Raw genomic sequence first — 12,860 nt, 5'->3', positions numbered from 1 at the left:
AAATGCGACGGGCTAGTTCGCAGCCCGTAGAGGAAGTCCATCGCCCTTTCCATAAATCATAGTGTTTTACATTGACTCTGTAAGTATATGAAAAGAGTGGGGCCGCTTGCACCTTCCCTATCCAGCACATCTGCCTCCTTGTCACCCTTTATTCCATAATGCTGAATTTCGGTTCCAATGGTTCGTAATTGCATTTTTCTGAGTGTAAACGACTACTTCGGCAACCTATGCGGCTATGGATTATTTTTATGATTGATTGAGGAAATGATTGATGTTGTATTTTTGACACGTTTATCGAATATTTTGTTAAAAGGCGCAAATCGTAGGCATGTGAAATAAAAATACAAAATCTCTTTAGCTTGTTCATGATTATATTTATTATTGTCCTCTTATTTGTACTCCAATGCTTTGATTCATATACTAATTTCAATGCAGTGTTGAAGCATGTCGGTACATTTATAAACTAAAAAAATGGTAAAGAATAAAATTCTCAAAAATTGCAGCTTTCCAAATAGCGTATAGCTCAAAATAACACCTTTAATTGGGTAACTTCTTGAGATACTCTTCTATTTTACCGTTCTCTGTTATGTTCAAGTGGCCAGGAAACCATACCAGGTAAACATTGAACTGCTCTATCATCTCTTCAAACAAAATATCGACTTTATTGTATCTTCGTTTTTTATGATTTCTAGAGTTTCTAGTCAGGCTTTCATCTCGTTGAAATATTTTCAGCAGTTTACAGTAGCTTTCGAGTTGACGAACTTAGAGTCCAAGGAATTTATTGCAGATCTTTTTGGTAGACTTTAAAGCCTACTTCACTGATAAGCATTAAAGCGCTCATCAAAAATCCCTTTCTCGGGTCCTAGAAACTAACCCTCTTCTTGACGTCGAGGGATTAGGGCATAAAAAAAAACTTTCCAGAAACTTCAAACGCCAGAAACAGCGTTTCAACCATTCGTCCTTTGAAGCCATACCATCCACTGCTTCCTCTCTAAAAATGGCCATCATAAGAAACTGATTGAAAAGATCTCTGATTTCTTTTGCGGGTTACCATCTCATCCCGCAATCATTCCCTTGTGCCAGCTTCAACAATTCCTTGAACCCATTTAAAGCAGTTGTTCTGTTTAGCTACCTTGCCAAAAAGCTTTTCAAAAAAAGTGGTTTGGTTTTCTAACTTGCGATCTGGAAGAAGTACAAATTTAGACCACCTTCAATGAGTTTTGCATGAGCTTGTTGAAAGTCGGAGTGCTCCGATTTTGGAAACTTTGCATTGATTTAGATCTTATGCCTTGGAAGTTCATTTGGGTCAAGAATTTTTTTCAGACCCTATGTGCAAAGAACCCGATATTGCGTTATGGCCATCCACTGCTTCCTCGTTAACGAAAGCCATCACAAGGATGTCATTGGCAACGGAGTAAAGATTTCTAATTTCTTCCCATCCGGCTATCGTTCCCTTGTGCCAGCTTCCACAACACCTGGTGCCCTTTTTAGGCAGTTTTTCTGTTTAGCCTGGCAGTAAAACACAGCTTTCGAAAAATTTGTATGGATTCCCAATTATTATTGTTTAATACTAGTGATCTGGAAGAAGTTCAAATATGGATCATTTCGGATGAATTTTACACGAGAGGATGTTCTTCGTTTTCGGATGCTTTGAACTGCGTTAAAAATGAATTTGAACGAAGAAATTAAAAACAAAATAAAATAAAGTTTTCGACTATTTTATCTTTTGTTTTTTTTTTAATCATTTTTTATTACCCCTTTAATTTTTTTATTATCTATAACATTTGAAAAACGTTTTCTCTCGAAAGGGGTGATAGCACCATAACAAAATCCCTTAGCACTCTTAGCTACATTGTGATTAATGCACTAAGCAACGAAAATTCTATTCAAATGTTTGTGATAAAAAACCAAGGTATAAAATTCTTACTACTTATCGAGATATTCTTGATGACTACACGCAAAGAAAAAAAAACGTTTGGAAAACGTGTACCGAAAACGTTTTTCTTTTGTTTGAGTCTTTTGAATTGCTTCGAAAAGTATACAATTTTATCACCAAAAAAGTTCTTTTGTTACAAAATTTTTATTTTTTATAAAAAAGTTATTTTTGAACCAATAACACAATCCATTTCGTTTATATCAAACACTGTTCTTTTCTAACTTTAGGTTTTTAATAAGACATATTTTACAGTTCATAGTAAAAATTAAATATAGAAGAATGTAATGTTGAACATTTTTTCGGACTCTTCCGACCATATGTGGAATATATGAAAAAAAAACACTGTGGTCGAAGCAGGGATCGAACCCACGACCCTTGGCATGCAAGTCGGACGTAGCAACCACTGCTCAACGTTGCCCGACTAAATGTATTTCTCTGTTAAATAAACTTTGTTTAATCGGTTCGTGGGCGCCGCAAGCTATGCTATATATGTTAAATATAACTTATATGGGTAATTGTCTACTGATGACAATAACGGCTACATAGTGTGTTGGCTTACAAATTGCATGGTCCGCGGTTCGATTCTCCGTCCATGCGAAAGGTAAAAAAAAAATTTTAAAATTTATAAAATCGTATAATTTCTTCTACATTGTTTGTATTACAGAAAAAGGTGCTAAGAACTAAAAAACTTCGTGGAAGTGAGAAAGATGTGAGGGAAAATGCAATTAGCAAGAATTTTTTTTTTTGAGTTTGTCTTTATGAAATTGTTTTTACATCCTGGAAAAAAATAAACGTTTATCACAAAAAGTATATACTTTTCTTCCAATACACTTTCTTTCAACGAAAAGCAAATGAGAAACGAACTTTGTTTGTCTAAAATTTCGTTTGGGAGGAAAGAATTATTTTTTTGCGTGTATGAATAAAAATATGAAGAACGCAGGCTTAGAAATCACCAGCGACACATTTTTAATCAAATATATTTTTAAAAGATTATTTTTTATGTTATGTATCTTTTTTCTTTGTTATTATATTTTATATAATTCTATATAAATTTTTAAATTCAACAAAAATATTAAAAATTGTCGCAAATTGAAAAACCCAAAAAATTTCCATTGTAGCGAAAAACCAAACGTTACAGCTTCAAATCCCCGAAAATGCTTAATTTTATTTGTAGTATTTTTTCCTTATCTAAAAGAACTTCATCAGAAGTAGAAAATAATTGATAGAGGATCTCGGTATGCGCTTAAAAAGAAAAGTTTGTGGAGCTACTACCACCAGTGTTGCCAATATTGGGGATTTCCCCCCAAATTGGGGATATTTTTTTCGCGAATGGGGACGAAATTTCTGAGTTGGGGACTTGAGGATTTAGTGGGGAATTTTCATGAAATTGGGGATTTTTGTGGAGATTTTTTCGAGAAATCGGTTTAATCTTTTTTAACAAAATTTTATTTCTAGAGAAAATTTTGTCAAAATTCTATTTCTATAGGAAATTTTGTCAAAGTTCTATTTCTGTAGAAAATTATGTCAAAATTTTATTTCTATAGGAAATTTTGTCAAAATTCTATTTCCGTAGAAAATTATGTCAAAATTTTATTTCTACAAGAAATTTTGTCTAAATTCTATTTTTATAGAAAATTTTTCAAAATTTTATTTCTTTAGAAAATTTTGTCAAAGTTTTATTTCTATAGAAAATTTTGTCAAAATTTTATTTCAAAAGGAAATTATGTCAAAATTTTATTTCTATTTAAAACTTTGACAAAATTTTATCTCTATAGAAAATTTTAATTCTATAGAAAATTTTGTCACAATTTTATTTCTACAGAAAATGTTGACAACTTTTTTTTTCAGTAGAAAATTTTGTCAAAATTTTATTTCTATAGAAAATTTGTCAAAATTTTATTTCTATAGAAAATTATGTCAAAATTTTATTTCTAAAGGAAATTTTGTCTAAATTCTATTTGTATAGAAAATTTTTTCAAAATTTTATTTCTATAGAAAATTTCGCCAAAATTTTATTTCTATAGAAAATTTCGCCAAAATTTTATTTCTATAGAAAATTATGTCAAAATTTTATTTCAATAGAAAATTATGTCAAAATTTTATTTTCATAGAAAATTTTGTCAAAATTTTATTTCTATAGAAATTTTTGTCAAAATTTGATTTCTTATTGGGATTTTTCGTTTGGCTTGAGGTCATGATAAATGAACAATGCTGTTGTAATTGTTTTTCATTGTTTTATTATTGCAATATTGCTAACATATTTCGGATATTTCGATACACCATCGGTGATCATCTTCAGCGAGATATTATCTATAAAATATCATAATTTAAACATTTAACAATATTTACTTTCACAATGGTTATATTTTCAACCAAATTTAACCATTTAATAACCATATTTTTGTTAATAATCACCGAAGGTGTATCGAAATATCCGAAATAGCAATATTTCAATAATAAAACAATGAAAAACAATTACAACAGCATTTTTCATTTACGAAAACGAAAAATCCCAATAATTATAAAATTCCAAATTTTATTCCTTTAGAAATTTTTTTCAATATTTTTGTTATTTCTATATAGAAAACTTTGTTAACATTTTATTTGTGTATAGAAAATTTTGTCAAAATTGTATTTCTATATAGCAAATTTTGTAAAAATTTTATTTCTATAGAAAATTTTCACAAAATTTATTTTGTTAGAAATTTAGTCAAAATTTCATTTCTACAGAAAATTTACCATTTCTGGTAGAATTCTACCAACTTTGGCAATGTGTCTACCACCTAATTTTACTACTTGAATATTTAGAAGTAAATATTCGTTCATAAATACAAGGTTACCGAACTCCCATTTTCATACCTCCAATCTCTTGGTCTTGTGGTTCGAAATTTTGGTCTTATTACAGCTTGTTGGATTTGACAAAGATTTAATTTTTAAATTTTGCTTTATTTTTTATTTTTTTAACTTGTCAAAAAAGTATTAGGGTTTTTGTCAGGAATTTTAGTTTAAATTGTGGATTTTTGGGGACGAAATCATCATAATTTGGGGACAAGAGCTAGAAAAATACTGGCAACACTGAATGCCACTATTGTTTATGTTTATGATTAAAATAAAAATGTAATCGTAAATATATTATTTTTAGCCAATGTCCATTGTAAATGTGTTCCACTGTATACCACTACTATGTATATGTATATGAATATATTTTCATAATGCAGAATTATTATGATGTTTGTGGGTTTTACTACTCTATGGGAGAGTGGGAGATTGTATAGTCCAGTGTATATATATGTGTGTGTGTGCGTAAAAACGAATGAATGAATGAATAAATAATTTTGAATAATGCAGATCTACGCTTAAGTATCAGTAACTTTTCATTAAAGCTGTTTACTTTGTTCTTTAAATAGCTACATATTTACTGTTGATTTGTTTTTTGCTTTTTTCTCTGTCCTGTTTTTCTATAACTCTTTGTTATTCATTTATGGTTTGTTGAATTACTGTCAAGAGGTGGGTATATACATATTTTTTTTTGTTTTCATTTTGCAGAGGACAAAAAAATCTCAAAAATCAATAAGGTTTAATTAGATTTAATAATGAGTGTTGATATTGCTTTAATTGGTGTTTTAATAAGTAATAACATTAGCATTTAATTGATTATTGTTTAATATTTTTGAGAAGAAAAAAATAAAATAATCGGTATGGGTTGACCTTATTTGTTAACCCTCTAATGCCCAAGCCCGCTTTTAGGCGTGCTTCATTTAATAAGGAAGCTTTTAGTGAAACACACCTTAAGACAACAAAAATGGGCGAAATAAAAAGAAAACTTTACATTAATTACAATTTTATTTGAAACTATTCAAGAGGCTTTGCAGCATATGCTGAATTTTACCGTATAAATTTTTCTTGCTTTTGTGTCTTTAAAATTGAAAATTTAATCATCTGGCAAAAAAATTGGGGCATTAGAGGGTTAATATTTTTATATACAACAAAGAAAAATCCTAATCATTACAGTGAAAAACCAAACAAAAGAACAAAATTGTACGAAAGCGGTTGTCTACAGCATGGCTGATATGTATTGCAACCAACTTCACATTGTCACCATTTTTAAATCGGTCGTCTAGCCTCTAACAGATTTATTTCAGTGACAGTTCACTTTATTGTTCAAAAGCTTCAAAAAATATGTTGATCTAATACATTCAGAAATTAAGCTGATGGACTCCAAGTGTTATACGAAGATTACCCTTTATATTTCGGGATTAGAGAACAAAAACAAAATTCACCGAAAATAGCTTTATTGTTTGTCAAAATTTTTCCCATTTAGATCTATACAGTTTTGCTTGCCTTTGAACCAACTGTAGAATCACTTTTGTCCCTCTGATGGAGGTATCTCCAAAACATATATTCTGAATGCATCTATCGCTTCTTCAGGTGTCAACAGTCAACTGATGTTTGCTTTCGGGCTCATACTCTTAAATCCACGATTCATTACATGTCACGATGTCATAGACGTGTTTGGAAGCAGCGCGATCGTATTTTTCAATTGACAAATTTTGTGGGATCCAAGGTGACGGTCAAATTGAATGTATGCTCGTCCCTTTACTACCAAAAGTTGTCTCAATCTCACGATAGATAACATGACGATCTTGCAATATCACTTGACGCACAGCGTCAATGTTTTCCGGGACAAAAACAAATTTTTGAATGCACCATGCCAGCGATAAGCACAGGTCCTTGGCGGAGATTTATCGCCAACATTTTTTTTAACTTTATCGATACACTGTTGTTGAGTTAATTCATGTCATAATTTGTAAAAAATAATCGCCCGAAAATGCTCACGATTTAAGCTGTAAACAACACAAATAGAGCTCATATGCCAAAACGTTCTGAGCACGTATAACCTCAAAAATGCCAAGCTGTACGATAGAGCTGTCACGTGCCACTTTGTTATACTGATGTTGCCCAAACAAAAAATATGAAAAGCAGCCCTCGTAGAATGGTTCTTTTGTTTCCCGTAACATAGATTTTTACCATGATACTGGCAGTGTTACATTGCGTCCACAAGGGACAACGCCAGAAATGATCCAAAAAGTGAAACACAGATTTGATCGAAATCCATACCGATGTGGTAGAAAACTTGCTCATAAGCTGAACATATCGCGAGGATGGATGCAACACATAGTGAGGACTAAAGCCATTGAAGTTCCAAAAAGTGCGCAAAACAGGTTAGATTGGAAAGAGCCATGATGTTTGCCCGATGGGAAGCCTTTCCACATTGAGCAGTTTGTGAACAAACATAGTTATGGGAGTTACTTGCCAAATAGGTCCGCACCTTCTATTGGCCACCGGGACTCAAGTCCACCGTATCGGCCGATGGTCGCTCCCCGCTCGTCTTCATCGACCGTGGGGTCAATATAAATGTCGAATATTGTCGAGAAAATTACCTAAATACAGTTTCCAAGTGCGGGAGCTACCGTGGTGCAATGGTTAGCATGCCCGCCTTGCATACAAAAGGTCGTGGATTCATATACAGTTTCGACCAAACACCAAACACCATAAAGTTTTTCACCGGGTTTTCCCCTTTAAGTAATCCTGATGGAATTTCTGAGTGCTTTAAAGCTTCTCTAAGTGGTTTCACCGCAATGTGAAACACCGGCTATAAAAAGGAGGTCCCTTGTTATTGAGCTAAACATAGAATCGGGCAGTACTCAGTGTTAAGAGAGAAGTTCACTACTGTGGTATCACAATGGACTGAATAGTCCAAATGAGTCTGAAATATCGGGCTGCCACTATACCTAATCTATGCCCCAGAGAGTCATTTCGTCTGGACACCATGTGCTTTCCAATAGTTCGCGTTAACCTAGAATGGCTTAAAAAGGATGTCCCTAACTTCATTTCTACCGCACAATAGCCACAAAAATCTCCGGATTCAATTTCTCATTGGGCTTTTGCGCATAGGGTACTAAAAAATACCAAGGTGTCATATCAAAACGGCGTTTCGCTGGGAATGGATCAAAATACAACAGAATCACGTCAGCCATAATCGAAGGCCTTAATTTGTGTCAAAGGGTGTCAATTCGAACAAATCTCAACTAATTCTAAAAAATACTGTTATTTCCGATATATTTTAATTTTTAAACAATAAAATCAAAAACAAAAAAAAAATAAATTATAGAGATTAAATTTGTTGCATTACGTATCCGCCACCCTGCAGTTTATTAATATTATTCTGGCGAAAACAAAAATCATTGGATCTGGATAGGTTCTATTTCAATGTCAACATCAAATACGACAAACATCATTCATTTAATAGCCTTGGTGTTGGGTTTCGAATTTCGCTTTGTCTAACATCCTTTTTCTTTTGGGATTAGTTACTGTTTTCATTTAAGGTACAGGGCTATCAATGTGTTTGTTTATATACACAAATCAAACAAAAAACAAAACGTTTTCTCATCCAGGGTTGCCATTTTGGTACGATCGGGCCAAAATTTGTCAAAAAAGTTATTAATTTTTAAATTTGGTCCGATGGCGGGACCAAATGGAATTTGGTTGATTTTGGTCCATTTTTGTCAAATCGGTATTTTTTCTCAAAATTTTCTATAGAAATAAAATTTTGACAAAATTTTCTTTAGAAATAAAATTTTAACAATGCTTTCTATAGAAAAGAAAAAAAACATTAAAAAAAAATGTATAGACACAAAATTATGTAAAAATTTTGTATAGGAAGAAAATTTTATAAAAATTGTATATAGAAATAAAATTTTGCGATAAACATCTATAGAAATAAAAGTTTGACAAATTTTCTATAGAAATAAAATTTTGACAAAATATTCTATAGAAATAAAATGTTGACAACATTTTCTGTAGAAATAAAATTGTGACAAAATTTTCTATAGAAATAAAATTGCGAGAAAATATTGTATATAAATAAAATTTTGACAAAATTTTCTATAGAAATAAATTTTTGAAAAAATTTCTGTAGACATAAAGTTTTGAAAAATTTTCTATAGAAATAAAATTTTGACAAAATTTTCTATAGAAATAAAATTTGCCAAAATTTTGTACAGAAAAAAAAAACATAAACATTTTGACAAAATTTTCTATATAAATAAAATTTTAACAATATTTTCTATAGAAAAGAAACAAATATTAAAAAAATTTGTATAGACACAAAAATATGTAAAAATATTGTATAGGAAGAAAATTTTTTAAAAATTGTATATAGAAATAAAATTTTGCGATAACTATCTATAGAAATAAAAGTTTGACAAATTTTCTATAGAAATAAAATTTTGACAAAATATTCTATAGAAATAAAATTTTGACAAAATTTTCTTTAGAAATAAAATTTTGACGAAATTTTCTATAGTAAAAAATTTGACAAAATCTTCTATAGAAATAATATTTTGACAAAATTTTCTATAGAAATAAAATTTTGTCAACATTTTCTGTAGAAATAAAATTGTGAGAAAATATTGTATAGAAATAAAATTTTGACAAAATTTACCATAGAAATAAAATTTTGAAAAATTTTCTGTAGAAATAAAATTTTGAAAAATTTTCTATAGAAATAAAATTTTGACAAAATTTTCTATAGAAATAAAATTTTGACAAAATTTTCTATAGAAATAAAATTTTGCCAAAATTTTGTACAGAAAAAAACATAAACATTTTGACAAAATTTTCTATATAAATAAAATTTTAACAATATTTTCTATAGAAAAGGAACAAATATTAAAAAAAATTGTATAGACACAAAAATATGTAAAAATATTGTATAGGAAGAAAATTTTTTAAAAATTGTATATAGAAATAAAATTTTGCGATAACTATCTATAGAAATAAAAGTTTGACAAATTTTCTATAGAAATAAAATTTTGACAAAATATTCTATAGAAATAAAATGTTGACAAAATTTTCTTTAGAAATAAAATTTTGACGAAATTTTCTATAGTAAAAAATTTGACAAAATCTTCTATAGAAATAATATTTTGACAAAATTTTCTATAGAAATAAAACTTTGACAAAATTTTATACAGACAAAAATTTTGACAAAATCTTCTATAGAAATAAAATTTTGACAAAATTTTCTACAGAAATAAAATTTTGCCAACATTTTCTGTAGAAATAAAATTGTGACAAAATTTTCTATAGAAATAAAATTTTGTCAACATTTTCTGTAGAAATAAAACTGTGAGAAAATATTCTATAGAAATAAAATTTTGACAAAATTTTCTATAGAAATAAAATTTTGACAAAATTTTCTATAAAAATACAATTTTGACAAAATTTTCTATATAAATAAAATTTTAACAATATTTTCTATAGAAATAAAATGTTGCCAAAATTTTGTACAGAAAAAAACATAAAAAAATTTTATATATACAAAATTATGCAAAAATTTTGTAAAAATTTTATATAGAAATAAAATTTTGCGATAGCTATCTATAGAAATAAAATTTGACAAAATTTTCTATAGAAATAAAATTTTGACAAAATTTTCTATGGAAATAAAATTTTGACAAAATTTTCTACTGACAAAAAAAACAATTGTCAGCATTTTCTCTAAAAATAAAATTGTGACAAAAATTTCTTTAGAAATAAAATTTTGACAAAATTTTCTACAGAAATAAAATTTTGTCAACATTTTCTGTAAAAATAAAATTGTGACAAAATTTTCTATAAATATAAAATTTTGTCAACATTTTCTACAGAAATAAAATTTTGTCAACATTTTCTGTAGAAAAAAAATTGTGAGAAAATATTCTATAGAAATAAAATTTTCACAAAATTTTCTATAAAAATAAAATTTTCTTTAGAAATAAAATTTTCGCAAAATTTTCTATAGAAATCAAAATTTTGACAAAAAAGTTTCTATAGAAATAAAATTTTGACAAAAAAGTTTCTATAGAAATAAAATTTTGACAAACAATTTTCTATAGAAATAAATAGAAATAAAAATTTGAAAAAACAAAATTCTATCGAAGTAAAATTTTGGAAAATTTTTAACTTTTAAATGATATTAATTTAATTTCGAAAATTGGTCTGCTGGTACAAATTTTGGTCCAATTTTGGAAAAATGTTGGTCCAAAATAAAAATTCATTGTGGTAACGCTGCTCTCATCTAATTTAGGACTTAAGTAGTTTATTTGATTTGTTAATGCATTTTGTTCATATCTGCTTGTGTGTGTTTTTGTTCTGTTTACTTTCATGTGCCATCGACGATGACGACTACGACGATCTAACAAACCAACCAATCACCAACCAACTTAACATCGAATTCTCACCCACACTCTCACAACAACGACAACAAAAAATACAAAATTTTCAAAATTGTAACAAACATTAAATTTGGATGACAGGAATTGGAATGTCAAGTGCTACAGAGTTTGCTATTTTGTATGCATGCGTTTCTGACAGCTAAAGTAGCATCAGTAGATCCAGCATTTTTGAGTTCTATACAGCAGACTTAAGCGGCTGTATTGTGCTCTCTACCCGCCTAAGGCTGTTTTGCGATAATAAGCGAACATCAACAAAAGAACAACATGAACAGAAACTATTTGGCAATCAAGAACAACAACAACGACAGCAACCCTGTGTCAACTACATACAAATGACAGGATTATTTTACATGTAGTTGTAATCTTTAGAGAGTGAGAGAGAGAGGGATGTAGAAAAAAAAGTGAAAGTGTTTAAGTTCTCATCTTCTTCTGCATGTATGCTTAACTTTAAATGATACGTAAGTCAGTTAGTAAATACATGTAAGTAAAAAAAAAAAGAAAAGTAATGGATGGATAAAAAATTACTACATGTTTATGAAAAAATTGTCAAATAATCCCCTTTTCATTTAACTAAGTAAATTTAGATTTTGTCTATTGTATTTAAGACATTTTCAAAAATTTACAAAACTATTTGAATAGGTGGGAAATTTTTAGAAAAAAATTCTTATATAATTTGTGAAAAAAAAATCTAAATGTTGTTGCAACATTTTAGTAAAAACAACAACCCCTTCAAAATGAAGGAATAAGTTAAAAAATTAAAAATAAAAAAAAACACTTCTACACACACTGACACTGATTAGACTTAATGAAAAACAAAAAACACAAATAAAATTTTTTTAGATAAAAATTTATATAATAAATTTGTATAAAAGATATACCAAAAAGAAATTTATGAAAAATATTTATTACTTATTATAAACAATTAGCAGAGAACAAAGCTCATTTACCATAATCCAAATTTTTAGCAAAGCTTAAAGAATCCAATTATAAAATATGGAATATAATTTAGACTCCTTGAAAGTCGGTTCCCACCGACTTGCGAATGTTCAACAATAAATCAAGGTGAGAGGAAGAAATGTTATAAATTATATTATACTTGTAATAAAATTTATCAAATATTTTACAAGTATTTCCTAGATTTAATATTGTTATGATATGATGTATGATATGAATTTGGAGTTCTCTTTATTTTATTTTTATGTTTTAACTTTTAGTTTACCGGGTAAAAACACAATAGGCCAAAATAGAAAAAACACGTTGAAATATTCTTTTGTAACCTTTCAGTTCAAGTTATTTTTATTGGAAGTCAAAATCGATTAATTTACGTAAATATTTAATACTCGAATTTAATACTTGTATTTAATGCACGACGTCGAAATTGTCTTTTGCAACCGCACGTTTCTGATCCAATCACGAAAATAACACTCAAAATGTACACTTGATGAAAATCAACTTTTCTTATGTGTTTTGAGCTGCTGCATTCGAAAAATAAAATGTTTAAAAATTTTTTATGGAACAGTTTTACAAAAGATTCGGCCAGGCCGAATTACTTGGGTTGTGGTATCTTAAAACTTCTTAACATCGTTTTCTAAATTGTGAGTTAGTCCATACGTGGTATGTATTAGACAATACGTAGAGAGCCAGAA

General features: G+C 28.7%; 1 protein-coding gene across 1 annotated transcript in view; it reads left to right on the top strand.

Moving 5' to 3' along the window:
* The window catches only part of Syn2 (Syntrophin-like 2), a 277,516-nt gene extending 265,751 nt beyond the window's left edge, over positions 1 to 11,765 (top strand). The window contains exon 10 of the mRNA XM_075310335.1: positions 11,296 to 11,765. Coding sequence (XP_075166450.1) covers positions 11,296 to 11,406 — 111 coding nt within the window. The 3' untranslated portion in view covers positions 11,407 to 11,765. The remainder of the gene's footprint in view (positions 1 to 11,295) is intronic.
* Positions 11,766 to 12,860: the final 1,095 nt, after the last annotated feature.

This window comes from Haematobia irritans, chromosome 5, assembly GCF_050003625.1.
Source record: "Haematobia irritans isolate KBUSLIRL chromosome 5, ASM5000362v1, whole genome shotgun sequence".
Classification (NCBI taxonomy): domain Eukaryota; kingdom Metazoa; phylum Arthropoda; class Insecta; order Diptera; family Muscidae; genus Haematobia; species Haematobia irritans.
Note: the sequence above shows the minus strand (reverse complement) of the source record. Positions and strands in the feature narration are given on the sequence as shown.